This window comes from Neofelis nebulosa, chromosome 10 (genome assembly GCF_028018385.1).
Source record: "Neofelis nebulosa isolate mNeoNeb1 chromosome 10, mNeoNeb1.pri, whole genome shotgun sequence".
NCBI lineage: Eukaryota > Metazoa > Chordata > Mammalia > Carnivora > Felidae > Neofelis > Neofelis nebulosa.
The window spans coordinates 86,019,165-86,037,919 of record NC_080791.1 but is presented as its reverse complement, the minus strand read 5'-3'; the positions used below and the strand labels follow the sequence as shown (position 1 = coordinate 86,037,919).

The following is an 18,755-nucleotide window of genomic DNA, read 5'->3' as shown; positions in this document are numbered from 1 at the left end:
TGTCACATGTAACTTTACATACTACGGGGGAATTAAGGTTAGAGATGGAATTAAGATTGCTAATCAGTTGATCCTAAAATAGGGAGACTGTGTTTATTCCAGTGGGCCCAACGTAATCACAAGGGTCCTTAAAAGTGAAAGAGAGAGGTAGCAGAGAGAACCAGAAATGGCAGTGTAAGAAGGATTCAATCTAACATTGCTAGCTTTGAGGAAGGAGGAATGGGGTCATGAGCCAAGGAATACAGGTTGCCTCTAGAATCTGGAAAAGGCAAGGAAATGAATTCTTCCCTAAAGCCTCCAGAAGGAACTCAGTTTTCCTGACCCCTTGATTTTAGCCCTTTAAGACTCATTTTGGATTTCTGTCCTCCAGAACTGAAGAAAATAAATCTGTATTGTTTAAGCTGCTAAGTTTGTGGTAATTTCTTACAGTAGCAATGGGAAACTAATACTGTCTGTAAATAATACCACAAATTTGGAATTATGGAAAACCAAGTATGTCACTTAAAAAAAAAAAAAAAAGCTCTACTCATGATCCCAACACCAAGAGTCACACATTCCACAGACTAAGTCAGCCAGGCACCCCTATATGTTGTGGTTTTAAACAACTATATGAATAATAACAATGATATTTCTCTTGATTACTTGGGTACTTGATACTGGGTATAGAAGTCAAGTAAAATGCAATATAGTAGAATTTATCACATGGATTCATTAATAACTTATTTTTAATTAGCTGGATTAGAGACAAAAATTTTTTCTTTGCAATTCATTCTTCAGTCACTAGAAATGTCTTTCTACTTGCAAACACATTAAGATAAAAATAAGGAAAGAATTTTAATTACAATAAGAGAGATTTTTGTTTAGGCAAAGAAGGTTTTTTAAATAGTTTTTTTTAATGTTTTTTTTATTTTGAGAGAGAGCATGCATGCACGTGGGGGAGGGGCAGAGAGAGAAGAGAGAGAATCTCAGGCAGGCACTGTGCTGTCAGCCCAGAGCCTGATGTGGGGCTCGATCTCACAAACTGTGACATCATGACCTGAGCTGAGATCAAGAGTCGAACACTTAACCGACTGAGCCACCCAGGTGCCCCAAAGAGAATGTATTTTTGATACCATTACTCCAAAATTGAAATTATATCTTTGGCTAATTTGTACTAAAATGTATTGCTTGCTTCTCAAATCCCTTCCCTTACCAAAATTAACTACTTTTACAAACATGAAACTTCTTCTCAAATCTTACCAGTCTCTTCTATACTATCACAGACTTTGGTCATTCCTAAATCTCTTCTTATGGCATCTGTACTCTGCCTGGAATGTTTTTTCTCTTCTCTGCCCATTCAACACAAACTAATCTTCTCTAAGCATCCACAGCACTAATGTTCTCTAACTGCATTTTAACTTCTATTGTGCATTATTCTGTATTATTTGCATATTATTCATCATTACTTCAGGTTTGTATGTTTTATTTCCCTGTTAGCTCCTTGATGATTGATGATGGTTGATGGGTACATAGGATTTATTATGTTTGTCTCTACTTTATTTGTGTGAAGCTTTCTATAATAAAAAGTTAAAAAAAAAAACAACCAAACAAACCTAGGGAGATACTCTTGTATCACCAATGCATCCTTTCAATTTCTAGGTTTCTCCTTCCCTAGCAGTATAAGGTTGGTTGAGTTGGTTTGCCTCTAAAGCTATACCTCTTTTGGTTGAAGAAATGTGATGTAAAAGAAAGGTATGATACTATGCCCAGAGGCTCATGGCCTTGACTGACAGCAGATTTCTATAAACTGGTATGCATCATTCAAGATAAAACTTCACTATTACTCAGTAATGAGAAGCACAAATAATTCAACTCACTGCTTGTTTATATGATCTTTGAAAACTCTGCTTCAATGCTATTGATATAGGATTCTTTGTTAACATATTTCTGGAAAGAAATGATTGACGCAGAAGGTTTTCATCAACATTTAATAAAGAAAAAGTTAGAACCTACAGTAAAACTTACTATTGCTAGTTTATACTATAAAGTATTAACAACACAAAATGTTAATTAATTTCTAATTCTCTATTCTATTATTTAGATTTCATGAAGGTTGATTGGACTTGATCCATCATTTTACGGAAAATTAATTATTTCAAATACATGCACCACTTTATGCAACCTGCCTGATTTGCATTGAGGAAAATTCAGCAGAAGTAATTGAGGCACAAGCAAATACTGGCACTGACTGAACTCAATTTTCATTCCAAATTTCTGCAAAATCCCAAGGCACAACAATATCAGATGCAAGGGGGAAAACAAACAAAAGCAATGTGAAAAGGGAACATGAAGAGAGAATATTACAAGAATCAGAGAACAAAGGGATTGCAAAACTATTTTAGTGCCATAGATGAGCAGTGAGGGCTTCATTCAGGCAAGGTGGAATAAGATATCATATGGCATCCTGACAATTGATGTCTTCATTTAAATGTAAGAATTTACATTCTAATTAGAAAGAATTTACATCTTAATCAGAGGCAGCTGTATTATCTTGTTACTGTTTTTTTCAAAGGTAATGAACTAAAGTACTGCTGTGCTTTTTCAACCAGAAACTAAATAGACAGCATCCAGTGTTATTTTATAGCTTACCTGCTGTAAGCCGTTATTAATATTTTCAAAGATTAAATTTCTAACTAAAATCTTTTAAAAATTAAAATTGTATTTGACATTACTAGAATAGTATGATAAGGACTTATTTAAAGTGTTTAAACAAATCCCTTTCTAACTTGTATTTTAAATATACTTATCAAGCTAATAGAAGCCTCTTATGATTTATTAATATAATATTGTTTTCATTTGGGAGGATATAGAAAAGCTACTAAGCAGATATGCATCATATTTTAGTGAAGCCCTGTGGTTCTTAAACTTACAGGCTATAGGAGATAATTTAATGCAAAACTTTACCTTATAAAGATCATTTAAAGTGTATTCTTTTTCTTCCTGTGATGTTTAACAAGGAAGGAAAACAAATATGTATAAAAGGATAATATTTTGCTTGTTTTGTGCTATTTTGTTACTATCACATTAAGAACACTTAAAAATGTAATGTTTCACAAATATACACAATTCTGATGGTGTCCAGGATTGCCATATTAGTGAAATGAAAGAAAATAATGCATTCAAATTCATACTGTTCTAGTCTAGGTTGTTTATAATGATGGTAGCTAGACTTGGGTATTGGTAGTTGGTGATATCTTTGCAAAATCAAGCCCATCATTCATATGAGAATCAGCATGAGCTCACTGACCCATGGTTTAGAAGAAATTGGGCTTGGCCTAAAAGAAATCAAGCAGGAGAAAATTACAAGTGTTAATAAAAATGTAAAATGCCACCTTTGTCCCTAGCACCATGCATTTTTAGGTTATTGATACTTATTTTCATCAGCTGCATCATTAATACAAAGTTGTAGTATGGACCAATTTTCAATATGCGGTTTATGATTTAGTTCATTATGTAATATAATTTTTTATTCAAGGGAAGGGAAAGAAAAATAATAAAAGACTAAAGCTGTATCTACTGGTCTATTTTAAATGAATAGCATGGTTAATTTGGTCAAAATATTTGATTTAACAAATCAGAGAGTCTAAACTAATTCCAAAGTACAGATTTATCTTTATTATCATACTGATTTTCTGGATCCATACATATAAAAAACCAGATCACATGCAAATATGCTATACTTTAATAACAATGATCTCAGGTGGATAAAAAATTATGAAATTAATTTTAAGGTGGCATTTTCCTAACCTAGGCCACTCTGATGACAAAGAAGTGATAATTATTAGTTCACTGGTGCTTTTTCTTGTAGCCCACTAAAGACAATTTATAGAGGAAATGATTCAGATAGGCCTGACTGAATTACTAGCTCTGAAAGACGGCTTTATACTGCTGTCAGAAACCGTCAGCCCACTTCTGAAAGGTTGATTTGTCAATGGCTCTTCTGTGTATGATTTGTCATAAGGGTACCTAATACCACATAGTATACACATAGCCTTCATTCTCAAAAGTATCCCAAATATGTTTTTGATTATCCCTAGCTTCTATGGAAATTGTTTGCTTTTTCATAAAGAGTATCTGAAAATAAAGTACATTTTGCTACATCGATGTATGATTCAAGTGTGATATGATAGACTGAGTTATAGTACATCAGAGTAGTATACCTACCTTCACCAGTTCTCCTTGTGTCCCCTTTTACTGTAACTATATTCATTTCCAATCTAAAGGAGCATAATAAAACATAATATATGACTCCTCTTGCTCTCTTGTTTCCCTTACCATTTTGGGCTTGGATATCACAATTGTTTCTTAAATAGACTCATACAATTCCTCCCTCCTGGAACTGACAGCCTGAAGTCATGGGTTCTAGTCTCCTCTATTATACTGTAAGCTCTGTTAGTTACATGGTGTATTACAAGCATGGATTCTAATCCTGATTCTGTCACTATCTGGGTCTTGTTTTCCTTATCTGTAAAATGAAGAGGTGTGAAAAGTTTATTTCAATTGTCTTTTCCCCTAAAATCAAATGTCATTCTTATTCATTGTGTGTACTTATTGTGTTTTAGCTATTTCATGCCTATTAACATATTATTCTTCCTTCAATCCCAACCCTAAATACTTTTTGCCTTTCTGCCCAACCAAATCCTGTTCCTTTTTCAAAATCCCTTTCAAGTCTCATCTTTTCCACAATGTGGCTTTACTATAATGCTAGCCAATGATAATTTCCCCCCTCTCTAATTCGAACATTCAATAAATATTTATTGTCTACTCTGAACCAGCGTGTTGGGGGGTGCAAGAAATTAATAAGAGAAACATGGCCCCTGTATTAAAAGAACTTAACAATATAATAAGATAAGAAGCTAGTAAAAAAACCTGAAGATTATGAATAGTACAAGGCAGGCAACAAACAGCTTGCAGAGGGAATATGCACATGTACATTATTTATATAGTACAATCACAGAAGGCTTATTTCCTATAGTATTCTTGGCATACAGTGACAACTAATAATTTATTATGATCTTGAATTGGTATTTGACTTGTCCTGAGTATAAATCTTGTTTCTCAAACAAGACTGCAGTAATAAGGACACTTATTTTTGTAGCTAATATAAACTGAATATTTAACATGCACCAGTAATTGTACTGGGCAATTCACATGTATTTTATCATTTAATCCTTAGAAGTAGGTAGGAATTTTTATTATTATCTCATTTTACTCAAGATGAGGAAAAGGAGGCTCAGAATTAGACTGGGATACTTGCTTAAAGTTGGACAATCACTAAGTGGCAGAATTGGGACTAAAATCCATGGTGTCTGGAAACACTGAAGTGCTTTTTATTAATTACCATGATAAACTCTTTCTTGGAGACAGAGATCATATTTAGTGGTTTTTAGTATCACATACCAGGCACTTAACACTTACTTGGCTCTTTCAGTAGGCATTAAACTTCCCTGGAGGCAGCTTCCTTGTTCTTGCATAAACTTAATTGGCCTCCGAAGACTTTTCTTGGAGACAGAGCCCTTGGATTGAAAATTCTGAGTAAAGGTATTTCAAGTCTACTTTCTACCATGGCCTCTCATCATCTTGTTTCCAAATGGCACCAAGTTGTTGTATGCATGATGTTTTCCTACTCAAGACATTTGGTTTTATGTGAACCCTACACCAACAATTGCCTATTTTGAGCTTATACTCTCACTCAAATGGTTTGACTCAAATACTGGAAATATTCAATGATAAGATGTATAGATCAGAGAATTGTTACACAGTAAACAATTTAATAAAATCAATTAATCAAGCCCCCCCCCCCTTCACAGAGTTGGAGTTAGGTTTCAAATATTTTAAAGACCAAAATGATGTGCTGTCAAAGAAAGTTTATATTTTAATTCCAGATAAGAAATTTTTATTTTCTTATAAGATAAGAAAATTTTATCAGATAAGAAATTTTAATTTCAGATAAGAAATTTTAATTTCTTATCTATATAAGAACAGGAAATAAGTCACATTTTTATTTCAAATATAATTGTGAATGCCAATGACACCTTTCCTTGCACACTTACTTGATTAGTTACACTAACAAGCGAAGACCTTAGGCACAGGTAATGTAGCTTAAAGAGTAGCTTAAATGAGGGCACCTGGGTGGCTCAGTTGGTTAAGCATCTGACTTCGATTCAGGTCACAATCTCATGGTTTGTTGAGTTAGAGCCCCATGTCGGGCTCTGTGCTGACAGCTCAAAGCCTGCTTCAGATTCTCTCTCGGTCACCCTCTGCCCCGCCCCCACTCACTTTCTGTCTCACTCTGTCTCTCAAAAATAAACATTTAAAAATTAAAAAAAAAAAAAGAGTAGCTTAAATGAAAGAAGTATATTTGATTCATAATGAGCTTCAGCAATTTTATTGTGGTTTTCTTAGGAAGAAGCCAGAAGTTTACTAGATTCTGTAACTCTATTGCTTAAACCTTCTTTTCCACTGCTGGAAAAAAAAATAACATCATCTCCCAGGGCATTTGTACTGATGTACTAGAGCTTAAAAAAGCACCAGTTTATCAATTTATTGACTCTTATCTTTCCTGGAAATAATTGTAACTTCTTCTCTAGATCTGGCAAGATTATAGTAAGTAAGTATTTTGTTTATTTAGCTTTATTGAGGTATAACTGATACACAAAAAATTGTACTCACTTAATGTCTACATCTTGATGATTTTGGGCATACACATATACTTGTGATTATATCACCACAATCAGAGCACTAAATATAAAATATAAAAAGTTTGTGTTCTTTCATAGTGGAGTTTTTGTCTTTTTTTTTCCTTTTTTTTGGTAAGCACATTTAACATGAGACCTCTCCCCTTTCATATTTTATTTTTTTATTTTTATTTTTTTAATTTAATTTTATTTTTTTTAACATTTATTTACTATTGAGAGACAGAGAGACACAGAGTGTGAGCAGGGGAGGGGCAGACACAGAATCTGAAGCAGGCTCCAGGCTCTGAGCTATCAGCACAGGGCTCAAACTCACAAACTGCAAGATCATGACCTGAGCCGAAGTCAGTTGCCCAACCAACTGAGCCACCCAGGCACCCCTCCCGTTTCATATTTTAAAGTGTACAATACAGTATTATTAACTACAGGTACTATCTTGTACAGCAGACTTCTAGAACTTACTCATCTTTCATAACATGAATTTTATGCCCATTGAGCAACAATTCCCCATTTCCCCCTCCCCTCAGCCCCTGGCAACCACCATTCCATTCCCTGCTTCTGTGAGTTTGACAAGTTTAGATACCTTATATAATATTTAAATGAAAATGTCCTTAGTTAAGGAAATAATGTGACATTGTCAATAAAAACTTGAAATCTTTCATGCAATAATCTGCAATGTGGACAATATACTTGTAGTTAACGGAGAACTGACTGTTTAAATTATGCCTTGAATAACATGCTACTAAAATTTTAAAATCTAAATTTAAATGTCAGAAGTACATTCCATGGGCTTAAATAAAAACATCTGAGGTAAGATAGAACTCTTTACTGGCTCCGTGGCATTTCAAGAACAAGGAAATTGCCTAGAGGATAACAGTAAGCTTAACAAACAGAAAAGGAAGTAGTCAAGATACTTTTAAGATGAATAAATGAGAAATCAGAAAACAAACAGATTAATAAAAACAAAGAGAAGGTAGGAATAACATGGAGTTATAGGTTTACTATTCTGCATTACAGACAGAAATTCTTTTTTTTAAGTTTATTTATTTTGAGAGAGAGAGAGTGAGGGCGGGGAAGGGGTAGAGAGAGGGAGGGAGAGAGAGAATCCCAAGCAGGCTCCACACTGTCAGTGCACAGCCTGACACAAGGCTTGAACTCATGAACTGTGAGATCATGACCTGAGCGGAAACCAAGAGTTGGACACTTAACCAACTGAGCCACCCAGGTGTCCCAGAAATTCTTTAAAAATATAATTCAAGATGGCACAAAAACATACACTCAGGTCAACGGAACAGAATAGAGAATCCAGAAATGGACCCACAAACACATGGCCAACTAATCTTTGACAAAGGAGGAAAGCATATTTTATGGAATAAAGACAGTCTCCTTAGCAAGTAGTGCTGGGAAAACTGGACAGCGACATGCAGAAGAATGAACCTGGACTACTTTCTTACACCATACACAAAAATAAACTCAAAATGGATGCAAGACCTAAATGTAAGACAGGAAGCCATCAAAATCCTCGAGCAGAAAGCAGGAAAAAACTTCTTTGATCTTGGCCACAGCAACTTCTTACTCAACACGTTTCTGGAGGCAAGGGAAACAAAAGCAAAAATGAACTACTGGGACCTCATCAAAATAAATAGCTTCTGCACAGCGAAGGAAACAAGCAGCAAAACTAAAAGGCAACCGACGGAATGGGAGAAAATATTTGCAAATGACATATCAGATAAAGGGGTGAGTATCCAAAATCTATAAAGAACTTATCAAACACAACACCCAATAAACAAATAATCCAGTGAGGAAATGGGCAAAAGACATGAATGGACACTTCTCCAAAGAAGACATCTAGATGGCCAACCGACACATGAAAAAATGTTCAACATCACTCATCATCAGGGAAATACAAATCAAAACCACAATGAGATACTCCCTCACACCTGTCAGAAAGGCTAATATTAATAACTCAGGCAACAACAGATGTTGGCAAGGATGCAGAGAGGATCTCTTTTGCATTGTTGGTGGGAATGCAAGCTGGTGCAGCCACTCTGGAAAACAGTGTGGAGTTCCTCAAAAAATTAAAAATATAACTATCCTGTGACCCAGCAATTGCACTACTAGGTATTTATCCAAGGGATACAGGTATGCTGTTTCGAAGGGGCACATGCACCCCCATGTTTATAGCAGCACTATCTACAACAGCCAAAGTTGGAAAGAGCCCAAAAGTCCATCGATGGATGAATGGATAAAGAAGATGTGGTATATACATACAACGGAGTATTACTCAGCAATCAAAAAGAATGAAATCTTGCCATTTGCAACTATGTGGATGGAATTAGAGGGTATTATGCTAAGCGAAATTAGTCAGTCAGAGAAAGACAAATATCAGATGACTTCACTCATAGGAGGATTTTAAGACACAGAACAGATGAACATAAGGGAAGGGAAGCAAAAATAATATGAAAACAGGGAGGAGGACAAAACATAAGAGATTCTTAAATATGGACAACAAACAGAGGGTTACTGGAGGGGTTGTGGGAGTGGGGATGGCATAAATGGGTAAGGGGCAGTAAGGAATCTAGTCCTGAAATCATTGTTGCACTATATGCTAACTAATTTGGATGTAAATTAAAAAAAATAAAATTAATAAAAAAAAAAGGAAAAAAATATAATTCAAGAACTTGGGCAATGACCCCAGGTAAGTTACTTAATTCCCCAAGGCACAAGGAAGTCTACTCCCATAAGACAACTACTAGCATTCTCTACCTGGGAGTACAGCCAATCCATCCCCTATAATCCTAGAAGCAGATTAAAACAGGAAATAGTAAAAACCAAAACCAAAACCAAAAACCCATACATGGTCTATATCCACGTAAAATGCAAAAAGCCTAACCACGAATCACTCAACATTTAAACATTTAATTACCCATGGCTACTCAACAAAAGAAACTTATACCTAATGAACTATTTTATAAAGCACAGAAAAGATGACTTTGCAATAGAATTAATATCCTCAAATGGGTAAAATAGGAAGTTAGGAAAAGAATCAATTCGAAAACATAGAAAATAAGAATATGACTGTAAAAAAAAAAAAAAGTTCAATTGATGAACAGAATGGACACAACTGAGGAAGGAATTAGTGAACTAGAAGATAAAATAAAGGGATTCTCCCAGAATATAAATCAAAAGGGAAAGAAAATAAATTATTAGAGAAAAGTTATGGACACTAGATCTAGAAATTTTAACATTTGTTTAACAGGCATTACAAAGGAAGAGAAGAAAGAGAATGGTATGGAGGAAATAATTTGGGTATAAAACTGGGAATTTATTATTATGTTAAAAGACTGAAGGGGAAGAATAAGAAGCAGAAGAAATAATTAAAAACTTCCATAAACTAGGGGCGCCTGGGTGGCTCAGTTGGAAGCATCCGACTTCAGCTCAAGTCATGATCTCATAGTCCGTGAGTTCGAGCCCCGCGTCGGGCTCTGTGCTGACAGCTCAGAGCCTGGAGCCTGCTTCACATTCTGTGTCTCCCTCTCTCTGACCTTCCCCCATTCATGCTCTGTCTCTCTCTGTCTCAAAAATAAATAAACATTAAAAAAATATATAAAAAATCTTTCTTAAACTAGAAAATAGAAGAAAACATCTTTTAACTGGAAAATGAGACCTACAAATATCTAAAATAAATTTCATTTTTTAATGGTAACACAATACAATAAATCATATTGATATTAGGAACAAAGAGTGGTGTCCAATTTCACCATCATATTTAACATTATACTGCAAGTCCTGGACAATGCAATTAGATAACAGAAGAAAATACAATATATAATTATCAGAAAGAGAGAGACAACGATCATTTGTAGATCACATGATCATTCACCTGCAAAATTCAAGAGACTAAATGGAGAAATGATTAGCAATAATGAGATGGCTCAATAAAGTGGCTGGATACAAGATCAACATTTAGCATTAATACAAAAATGTAATGAAACAGAAAAAGGATCCTGTTCACAACTGTTAGAGAAAAAAGCCTCAGAAAACATTTAGGAATAAACTTTATATGAAATGTGCAAAGACTATTCACTCCTTTCACAAATATTCACTGAAGAGGCAATGGGAATAGAAGGGGAGGAAAGAAAAACAGTGATAAACCGCCCTTACAAAATATATTGGGGTAAAAATGTCAATGCAAGAATCACACCAGTAAACATAAAAACAATAAACTGGTGAGTGCAATGAAGAATTACATGGTATGTTGAGGGTATGCAAAAGAAGAAACTGATTTAGTTAGAGAGGTTGTAAAAGGTTTCCCTGGTCAGGATAAAATACTTTGGGAGCTGCAGGAAGAATTATCTAGGCAGGGGAAAATGTAAAAGGTATTTCAGGAAGGCTCAATAGCTAGTGCAAAGGCCTTGTGGCAGAAGAGAACAATACTATTTTAAGGAATTAAAACTAAAAAATAAAAAGATGTGTGGTAGGCTGTATAATGTCCTTCATGCCCTCAAAGATGTCTATGTCCTTAATCCCTGAAGCCTGTGAAGATGTGACGCATGCCAAAAAGGATTTTTCAGATGGGATTAAGTTAAGGATCCTGAGAAGGGGAGATGGTCCTAAGCCCAATGTAATCACAAGAATCTTAAGAGAAAGGCAGAAGGGTCCACGTCAGAGGAAAAGTGATGTGATGATGGAAGCAGAGGCTGGAGTAATGTGGCCATAAGCTAAGGAATGCACGCAGCCTCTAGAACTGGAAAAGCTTCCTTTCCAAATGGGTTCTCCCCTAGAACCTTCAGAAGGAACTAGTTACTGACTGATACCTTGATTTCAGTCCAGTGAGACTGATTTGGGGCTTCTGATTTCCAGAACGATAACATAATAAATTCGAGTTATTTTAAGCTACTGCCCTTGTGCTAATTTGGTACAGCAGCAATCAGAAACTCATATAGAATTAGTCACGTATTACTTGTAAAATTTAAAGAAAAAAGAAAGCATCAACAATTAATGTAGAACGGATCAATTCTTACCCTGGAATTGTATAACATTTGTGAATCATAGTACACATGATAAAATAATACATTTTTATAAAATAGGTAAATGATATGAGTCCATTAAATTTTCCACACTTATGACACACAAAGATGATTCAATATTTGTGGAACATAAAAAATTTTTTTCAATATGAGGCACCTGGCTGGTAGAGAATGTGAGTTTTGATCTCAGAGTTGTGAGTTTGAGCCCCATGTGAGTTTGGGGATAGAGTTTACATAATAAAAAGATTTTTTAAAATTTATTTTCAATAGATTTTTACCTAGTAAAATAAAGTCTTCGACAAGTTCATATCCTCAGTTGAATGAATATCAAGGATATTAGACAGCATTCCTATTAACATGAATTGTAAGATTTACCTCATATATTTATGTATATGGAGTTATATATTTCATATATGAACTTATATGTGGTATTAAATATTATGTAGTGTCATGTATAAAAATATAGCATTCTGAAAATTTAACATGCAGAATGTCAAATATCTCTGATGTTTGAGCATCACAAAAATTAATTTAATACATATTTCTTGTTGCTAGAGAAATTAATAGATGTTTTGATAATGGTGGCCTATTTTTTTCCATCAAAGAATAAATTTTAAAAATAAGACATAACCATCATTATCACTTACTAAGATAATAACTCTAGTTGCAGAGAAATTTTAACCTTTGTAATTTTTTTTGGAGAAATTATTTAAAAAAAAAATTTTTTTTTCAACGTTTTTTATTTATTTTTGGGACAGAGAGAGACAGAGCATGAACGGGGGAGGGGCAGAGAGAGAGGGAGACACAGAATCGGAAACAGGCTCCAGGCTCGGAGCCATCAGCCCAGAGCCTGACGCGGGGCTCGAACTCACGGACCGCGAGATCGTGACCTGGCTGAAGTCGGACGCTTAACCGACTGCGCCACCCAGGCGCCCCTGGAGAAATTATTAAAGTGTCAAATAGAAAGATATGGTATGTTTCAAGTTTATACAGTAATAGTTTTTTAAATCTATCTGTTTGTCTCAAGCTAAAGTTCTTAATAATAAAGCAATTAAATATAGGTACATTTACATGACTTCAGAAATCTTAATTTTTAGATCTCAGTAAATAATCTTTAAGTCATATACTACTGTATATTAAACAATTATAGTTATTTTCTTTCATCTAAACTGGAATTTGTTTCAAGTAATAAAACAGGAGTTTTGTGTCTTCTGTTTGAATCAACCACATATGGTTTTTAGTAGCTGAGATGTTTTTCTATTTTCAAACAAATACAAAAATTCACCATACTAGGACAGGATCTGAAATGATAAGGAGTAATTTGCTTTGATGCATTTGTGATAAGACGATTGCATTGCAAACTAAATGTATTATTCTTTGGATACTCTATTAATATTGTAAGCAGAACAAATGCACAGATGGCATAGGCCATAAAATGTAATTAAACTTTACAATATTGTTCCTATCAGATTTCAGAAGTGTGCTCTAGCTTAAGTTAGAGTGCTGAATATGTAAGTGCAGGTAATATTTTCAAATTTTAAGTTTTTGGGCAAATACATGAAAGTTGACATATTTAGCTATTTCATGTTATTTCTACTTCCCTACATGTTCTTGGCCTTCAGTTTCTAACAATTTGAGAATTCTTTTAGGAGAACGCATATTAACTAAAAGAAAAAGAAACAATTGTACTAATACATCTTTTTCAAGTAGAAAATACTTTGGTTTCCTTGAGAAATGCGATGTGAGGTACCAGGCACAGATTGCTACCGGAGGAACCATAGGCTTGCTCAAAGACAGTTGGATAAATCACAGACAAGGTACAAGGTGCCTACAGAAAAGAGATTGAGGAGACAAACTTCAGAGGTTCCTTTTTTGTGTAGTTATTTTGCATTTCAGTAATGTGGTCATAATAGCAATTGGACACCTGCCTCAAATCCTCTTATAAATGAAGCAGGTTTTAAGTCTATAAGTTATGTTAAAAATAGTATATTCATACTTCGAAAAACACTGGTTAACCTTTTTGATCAATACTAATTGCTTAAAATTAGCAGTCCCACAGGATATATAAAGAGGCTACTACCTAAATCTAAAAGGTGTTAGAGCTGTTTCAAGCTCTCTGAGCATAGCTGGACAATAAAGGTCGTTCTACAGAAGTACCAGCATGTTGCGTGCCTGTCTTCATTCTCTGTTCCCCTTGCTTGGCAGTCTTGTTGACTAGGCCACTGGTGCAAGGCCTGGAAGCCTGAAGGGGCCCTAAGAGACCAAACATAGGGTCAGAGGATCCTTTGTGTGTGTCATGTTTAGCAAGTCAAGTAAACAAAGAGACTGCAGGCAGTGACTCTAGGATGTAACTCATATATGCAGCCTCCAGAGACAAACAAGAATTGCAGTTAACTTTGGTGTATTAATTCATCTGCAATGTTTTTTTTTTAAGTTTATTTATTATTATTATTATTTTTGGTAATCTCTATACCCGATGTGGGGCTCAAATGTCAACCCTGACCTAGATTGAGAGACACATGCTCCTCTGACTGAACCAGCCAAGGACTCCTGCAATGCTTAAATAAAAAGTGCTAGCAGCTATAATTTCTTGAGTGCTGTCTATGCATTTCACTGTGTGCTAAGTGCTTTACATGAATAGCATTCATTTTCCAAATAAAAATTTTTATATTACCTACTCCTCGTAACAACCTTTTGAATAGGTATTATTATCCTTATTTTATACACGAGAAAACTGAAGTTTAGAGGGGTTGAGTAGCTGACTCAAGGTCACATAGCTAAAAAAAGGTGGAGTCAATTAAAAAATCATTCATTAATTTTTTACACCCAGAATGTACACCTAACATAGTATACAAATGTAACATATGGGGCACCTGGGTGGCTCAGTCGGTTAAGCATCCAACATCAGCTCAGGTCATGATCTCATGGTTTGCGAGTTCAAGCCCCACGTCGGGCTCTGTGCTGACAGCTCAGAGCCTGGAGTCTGCTTCAGATTCTAGGTCTCCCTCACTCTCTGTCCTCACCCATTCATGCTCTCTCTCTGTCTCAAAAATAAACATTAAAAAATTTTTTAAAAAAAGTAATATATTAAATGAGTAAATAGCATATGTTATGATTGAAGGCTAAATACTAGCAAATGTCCATGACAAGGAAGAAACACCTACAGATGAAAACTATGAATGAAATTTTAAATATATATAGTGATAAATATACATAACATAAAATTTATCATTTATTTTTTAAAGTTTATTTATTTGTGTATTTTGAAGTGGGGAGGGGCAGAGAGAGAGGGGGACAGAGGATCCAAAGCGGGCTCCACACTGAGAGCAGTGAGCGTGTTTGAACCCACTAACTGTGAGATCATGACCTGAGTGGAAGTCAGAGGCTCAACTGACTGGCCACCCAGACACCCCAATGGCTATTTAAAACTTTAAAAACACCTTAGGCATGGAGATGTAATGTACAGCATAGGGAATATAGTCAATAATATTGTAATAGCTTTGTATGGTGACAGATGATAACTAGACTTATTGTAGGGATCATTTCATAATGTATAAAAATAACAAATTACTATGATGTACACCTGAAACTAACAGGATATTGTATGTTAATAATCCTTCAACACATTAGGTATTATTCAAGTGCTTGATAAGTCAGAATCAGAAAAAATCAGTGATTGAAGTCCAAGTCTATAATCCTGTAGAGAAGAAGGAAATCTAACAGGGTAAGCTAGCTGGGATAGGGATGAGAGGCAGAGAGGAGAGGAAAAAAAATCTACTCACCCCTACATTTATATCACCCTGTTGGGAACAGGGGAGAAGAAAGATGAAACTTTTCAATATATACTTCTTTGGAATGCATTTGAAAATTGCAACACAGGACATGCCCTCTAGGTGAAATTAATGATGTAGCTCTAAGGAGCATTTTGTAAATCTGACACTTTCCCGAATGAATTGCGAAAGGTCAGAATTTTAACACAAATGTCCCTATCCTGCTTCACTGAACTGTCATGCAGGGACTACTTGACTGTTCTGGACGGGGTCTTGTTACTTTCTGTCTGAGACAGGAAAACTTATTTACCTAGGCCTCAGATATCTTATACAGATCCATAATCTTTATCTTTAATTCACAAATCTAAAATATTATGAATACCTTAACTCATTTGGTGACAAAACCTGGCCTGAACTAGCATAAAGCTATTTATAGTTTTTATTAATCTCTCTTGTGTGAGTACTCATGTTTTGCTACAGAAATATTAATGCATTTGATTATGAGATATTTATTATATTACTTTTTAAATAAACACTTTAGAATAATTTCTTGAAATATTTTCAAGCATAGAAAAGTATGTAAGAATAGAAAAAAATTCTCATATTCCTCAGGTGTAGATTTCCCAACTTTCAACCCTTCACAACGTTTGCTTCATCTTTCTTTAAATTATCTTTCTTTAAATATAGGCATACTTCGCCAAACATGTCTATATACCCATAATTAGCCTTTTTCTGAACAATTGAAGAACAAGCGACATATGATTCCTATCATCCCTAAATACTCCACTGTACATTTCCCAAAGCAAGGATATTCTCTTACATAATCTCCATACAATCCTTCAAGTCAGGAAATCAACATTGATACAACACTTCCATCAATCTACAGACCCCATTCACACTTTTGTCAACCGCCCCAGCACTATTAGGACATCCATTGTCTTCTCATATTCTCAGTGTCTCCTTGCCTTTCATGTTGACAGTTTCTCAAGAATATAGGACTTTGATTCCGAAAGCTAAATATAAACCTAGGTCTATCTGATATTTCCTTCTGATTATGCTTTTTGGGCAGGGAAACTGCTAACATGATACTCTGCTCTTCAAGTGCTTCATAGCTAGGTGATGTGCCACACACAATGTCAACCCACTCGTGATGGTCACCTGTCATGTTGTTTATCAGGTTTTCCATTGTAAAGTTACCATTCTTCCCTTTGTAACTGATTAGTAGTTGATAAAGGAAATAGTCTCAGATTCTGTCAATAACCTGTTCCTCATCAAACCCACCTTAGCCTCCATCGACCACTCCCATCTGAGCTGAACACAACAATGGTTGTCAAATGGCAATTTTCTATTTCATCATTCCTTTGATGTTTATTAGCTGGTGTTCTACTATAAAGAAGAGGTTTCCCTTTTCACATATCTGTCTGTCTGTCTGTGTATCTATCTAGAGCAGTATGGACTCATGGATTTCCATTTTACTTTGTGGGTTATCTTCTGTTATTTACTTTGAAGCTCAAATTTCCCAGATTTGCCTAGAAGGGTCCTCTTCAAAGTGGCTCCTGTGTCTTTTCTCATGTCCCCATCATTCTTTGAGTACCTCCCTACGTTTTGGTCTCATGTTAAATTATCTGTGCCCCAGCCCTAGAATTAGCTATTTCACCTACAGGTATCCCCTCCCCTCTTTTTTTTTTTTTTTTTAAATTAGTGAGGGTAATATTTAGAAACCAGTATCTGGGTACTTGGGGGTGTTCCTTCAGTTGGTATTGTTTCTAAGCTTTCTAGAAGGCAAAGCTAGGTAATATATCTATTTAAGCAAGACATAAAGAAACATACATACACATACATATATGTCTATTTCTACATGTATCTGTATGTGCACCTGTGGTGTATACTCATGAGCATTTGTGTTTATTCCAAAATTACCTCTTTCAAATATCAAGAAGCATTTTCTAGTGTAGTAGGCCTCTATGAAAAATTTTATTCACCATGTTCATCTGTTACATGGTTGTATGTATTTTGATCTTAGTCTCTTTTAGCCTCAGTCCTATAAAATCAAGAAGTACTGGTCTTTTATTTTGCCTTCCTACAGCACCCACTTCGTCCTCATTCTATTTCCATGATTGTGTTAGTAAAGAAAATTCTGTTAGGGTCAGAGAATTAGGTAGGAAGAAATATAGGAAAAAGTATAATTCAGATATTTCTATGAATACAACAATGCAATTACATGTATAGAAATGTATATTTTTTTGTTCATTCCTAACACAAAAGTTAAAAAAAAAAAAACCAACCAAACAAAAAACCCCATAAATTACATGGAAAGAGTTTCAAAGGCTATTTTAATTGCTTAAAATATGCTCAAACATACAAGACAGTTGAGAACAATAAATAACTGACAGAAAGATAATGGGTTTATCTAAAATAGGCTTATATGACTAAAATTTATCATTTTAATACAAATGTATGTTTAAAGTTTCAAATTTAAGTATACTATGCATATTTCATACTGAATTAGACTAACAAACCACCCCCGCTACAGCTGGGAAGGTTAAACAACAGTATTCAAATCTGATTTAGATATAACAGCTGTTCAAATGCCAGGGCGTACTTTACTTGAAAATGTGACCATTTAGTTCTGTTAAATATAAACTGCTGTTCTGGCTATGTTCATGCATTATTTTTCCTCAAAAGTCCTTAAAAATTTTATTTTCCCTGATGTGTAGTAGAATCATACTAAAATTCAATGGGTCTTTTTCTTGAAATTAACTTTTTCTTTCTAAAGTTTCTGGGAAAAAAACAACAAAAAACTGAGTGGGACAATTCTCAATACCTCTTCTCCTATCACTTGGACCCTAGTCACCTCATCAAATGTTCTTGCCAATACAAAAATAATATAATTAATAACTGGAAGAGTGGTACTGCTTTTAACGAGACCCCGATTAGTTGCAGTTAAGTTCCTCATTTTGACTGAAACAAGTTTAGACAATTTACAGTGTAGACAATAATTCCGTCATGGCTACCTAGCACATGTGTTACATTCTGAGTTGTTTAAGGACCATTCTGAAGGCTAAAACAAAGAAATAAAATCCTAAAGTTCTCAAGAATAACTACAAATACTTCATTTAAAGAATGTGAACATCATTAAAAGTCTATGGGCTTATTTGTAAATGAGGAAGGTGGCTCATTTATTCAATTGCTTGAGACCTGGGAAAAAAGTAAGATGATTT

At 34.8% G+C, this 18,755-nt stretch overlaps 1 protein-coding gene across 5 annotated transcripts in view; it reads right to left on the bottom strand.

The window, feature by feature from the left end:
* ELP4 (elongator acetyltransferase complex subunit 4) overlaps window positions 1–18,755 on the bottom strand; it is a 249,516-nt gene that overhangs the window by 60,820 nt on the left and 169,941 nt on the right. Inside the window, exon 10 of one of the 5 annotated variants that reach the window (XM_058688539.1) lies at window positions 8,292–8,321. The exons of the other annotated variants lie outside the window; for them this stretch is intronic. Coding sequence (XP_058544522.1) covers window positions 8,307–8,321 — 15 coding nt within the window. The 3' untranslated portion in view covers window positions 8,292–8,306. Of the gene's footprint in view, window positions 1–8,291; window positions 8,322–18,755 lie in introns of those variants that run through there. 5 annotated transcript variants of the gene reach the window in all.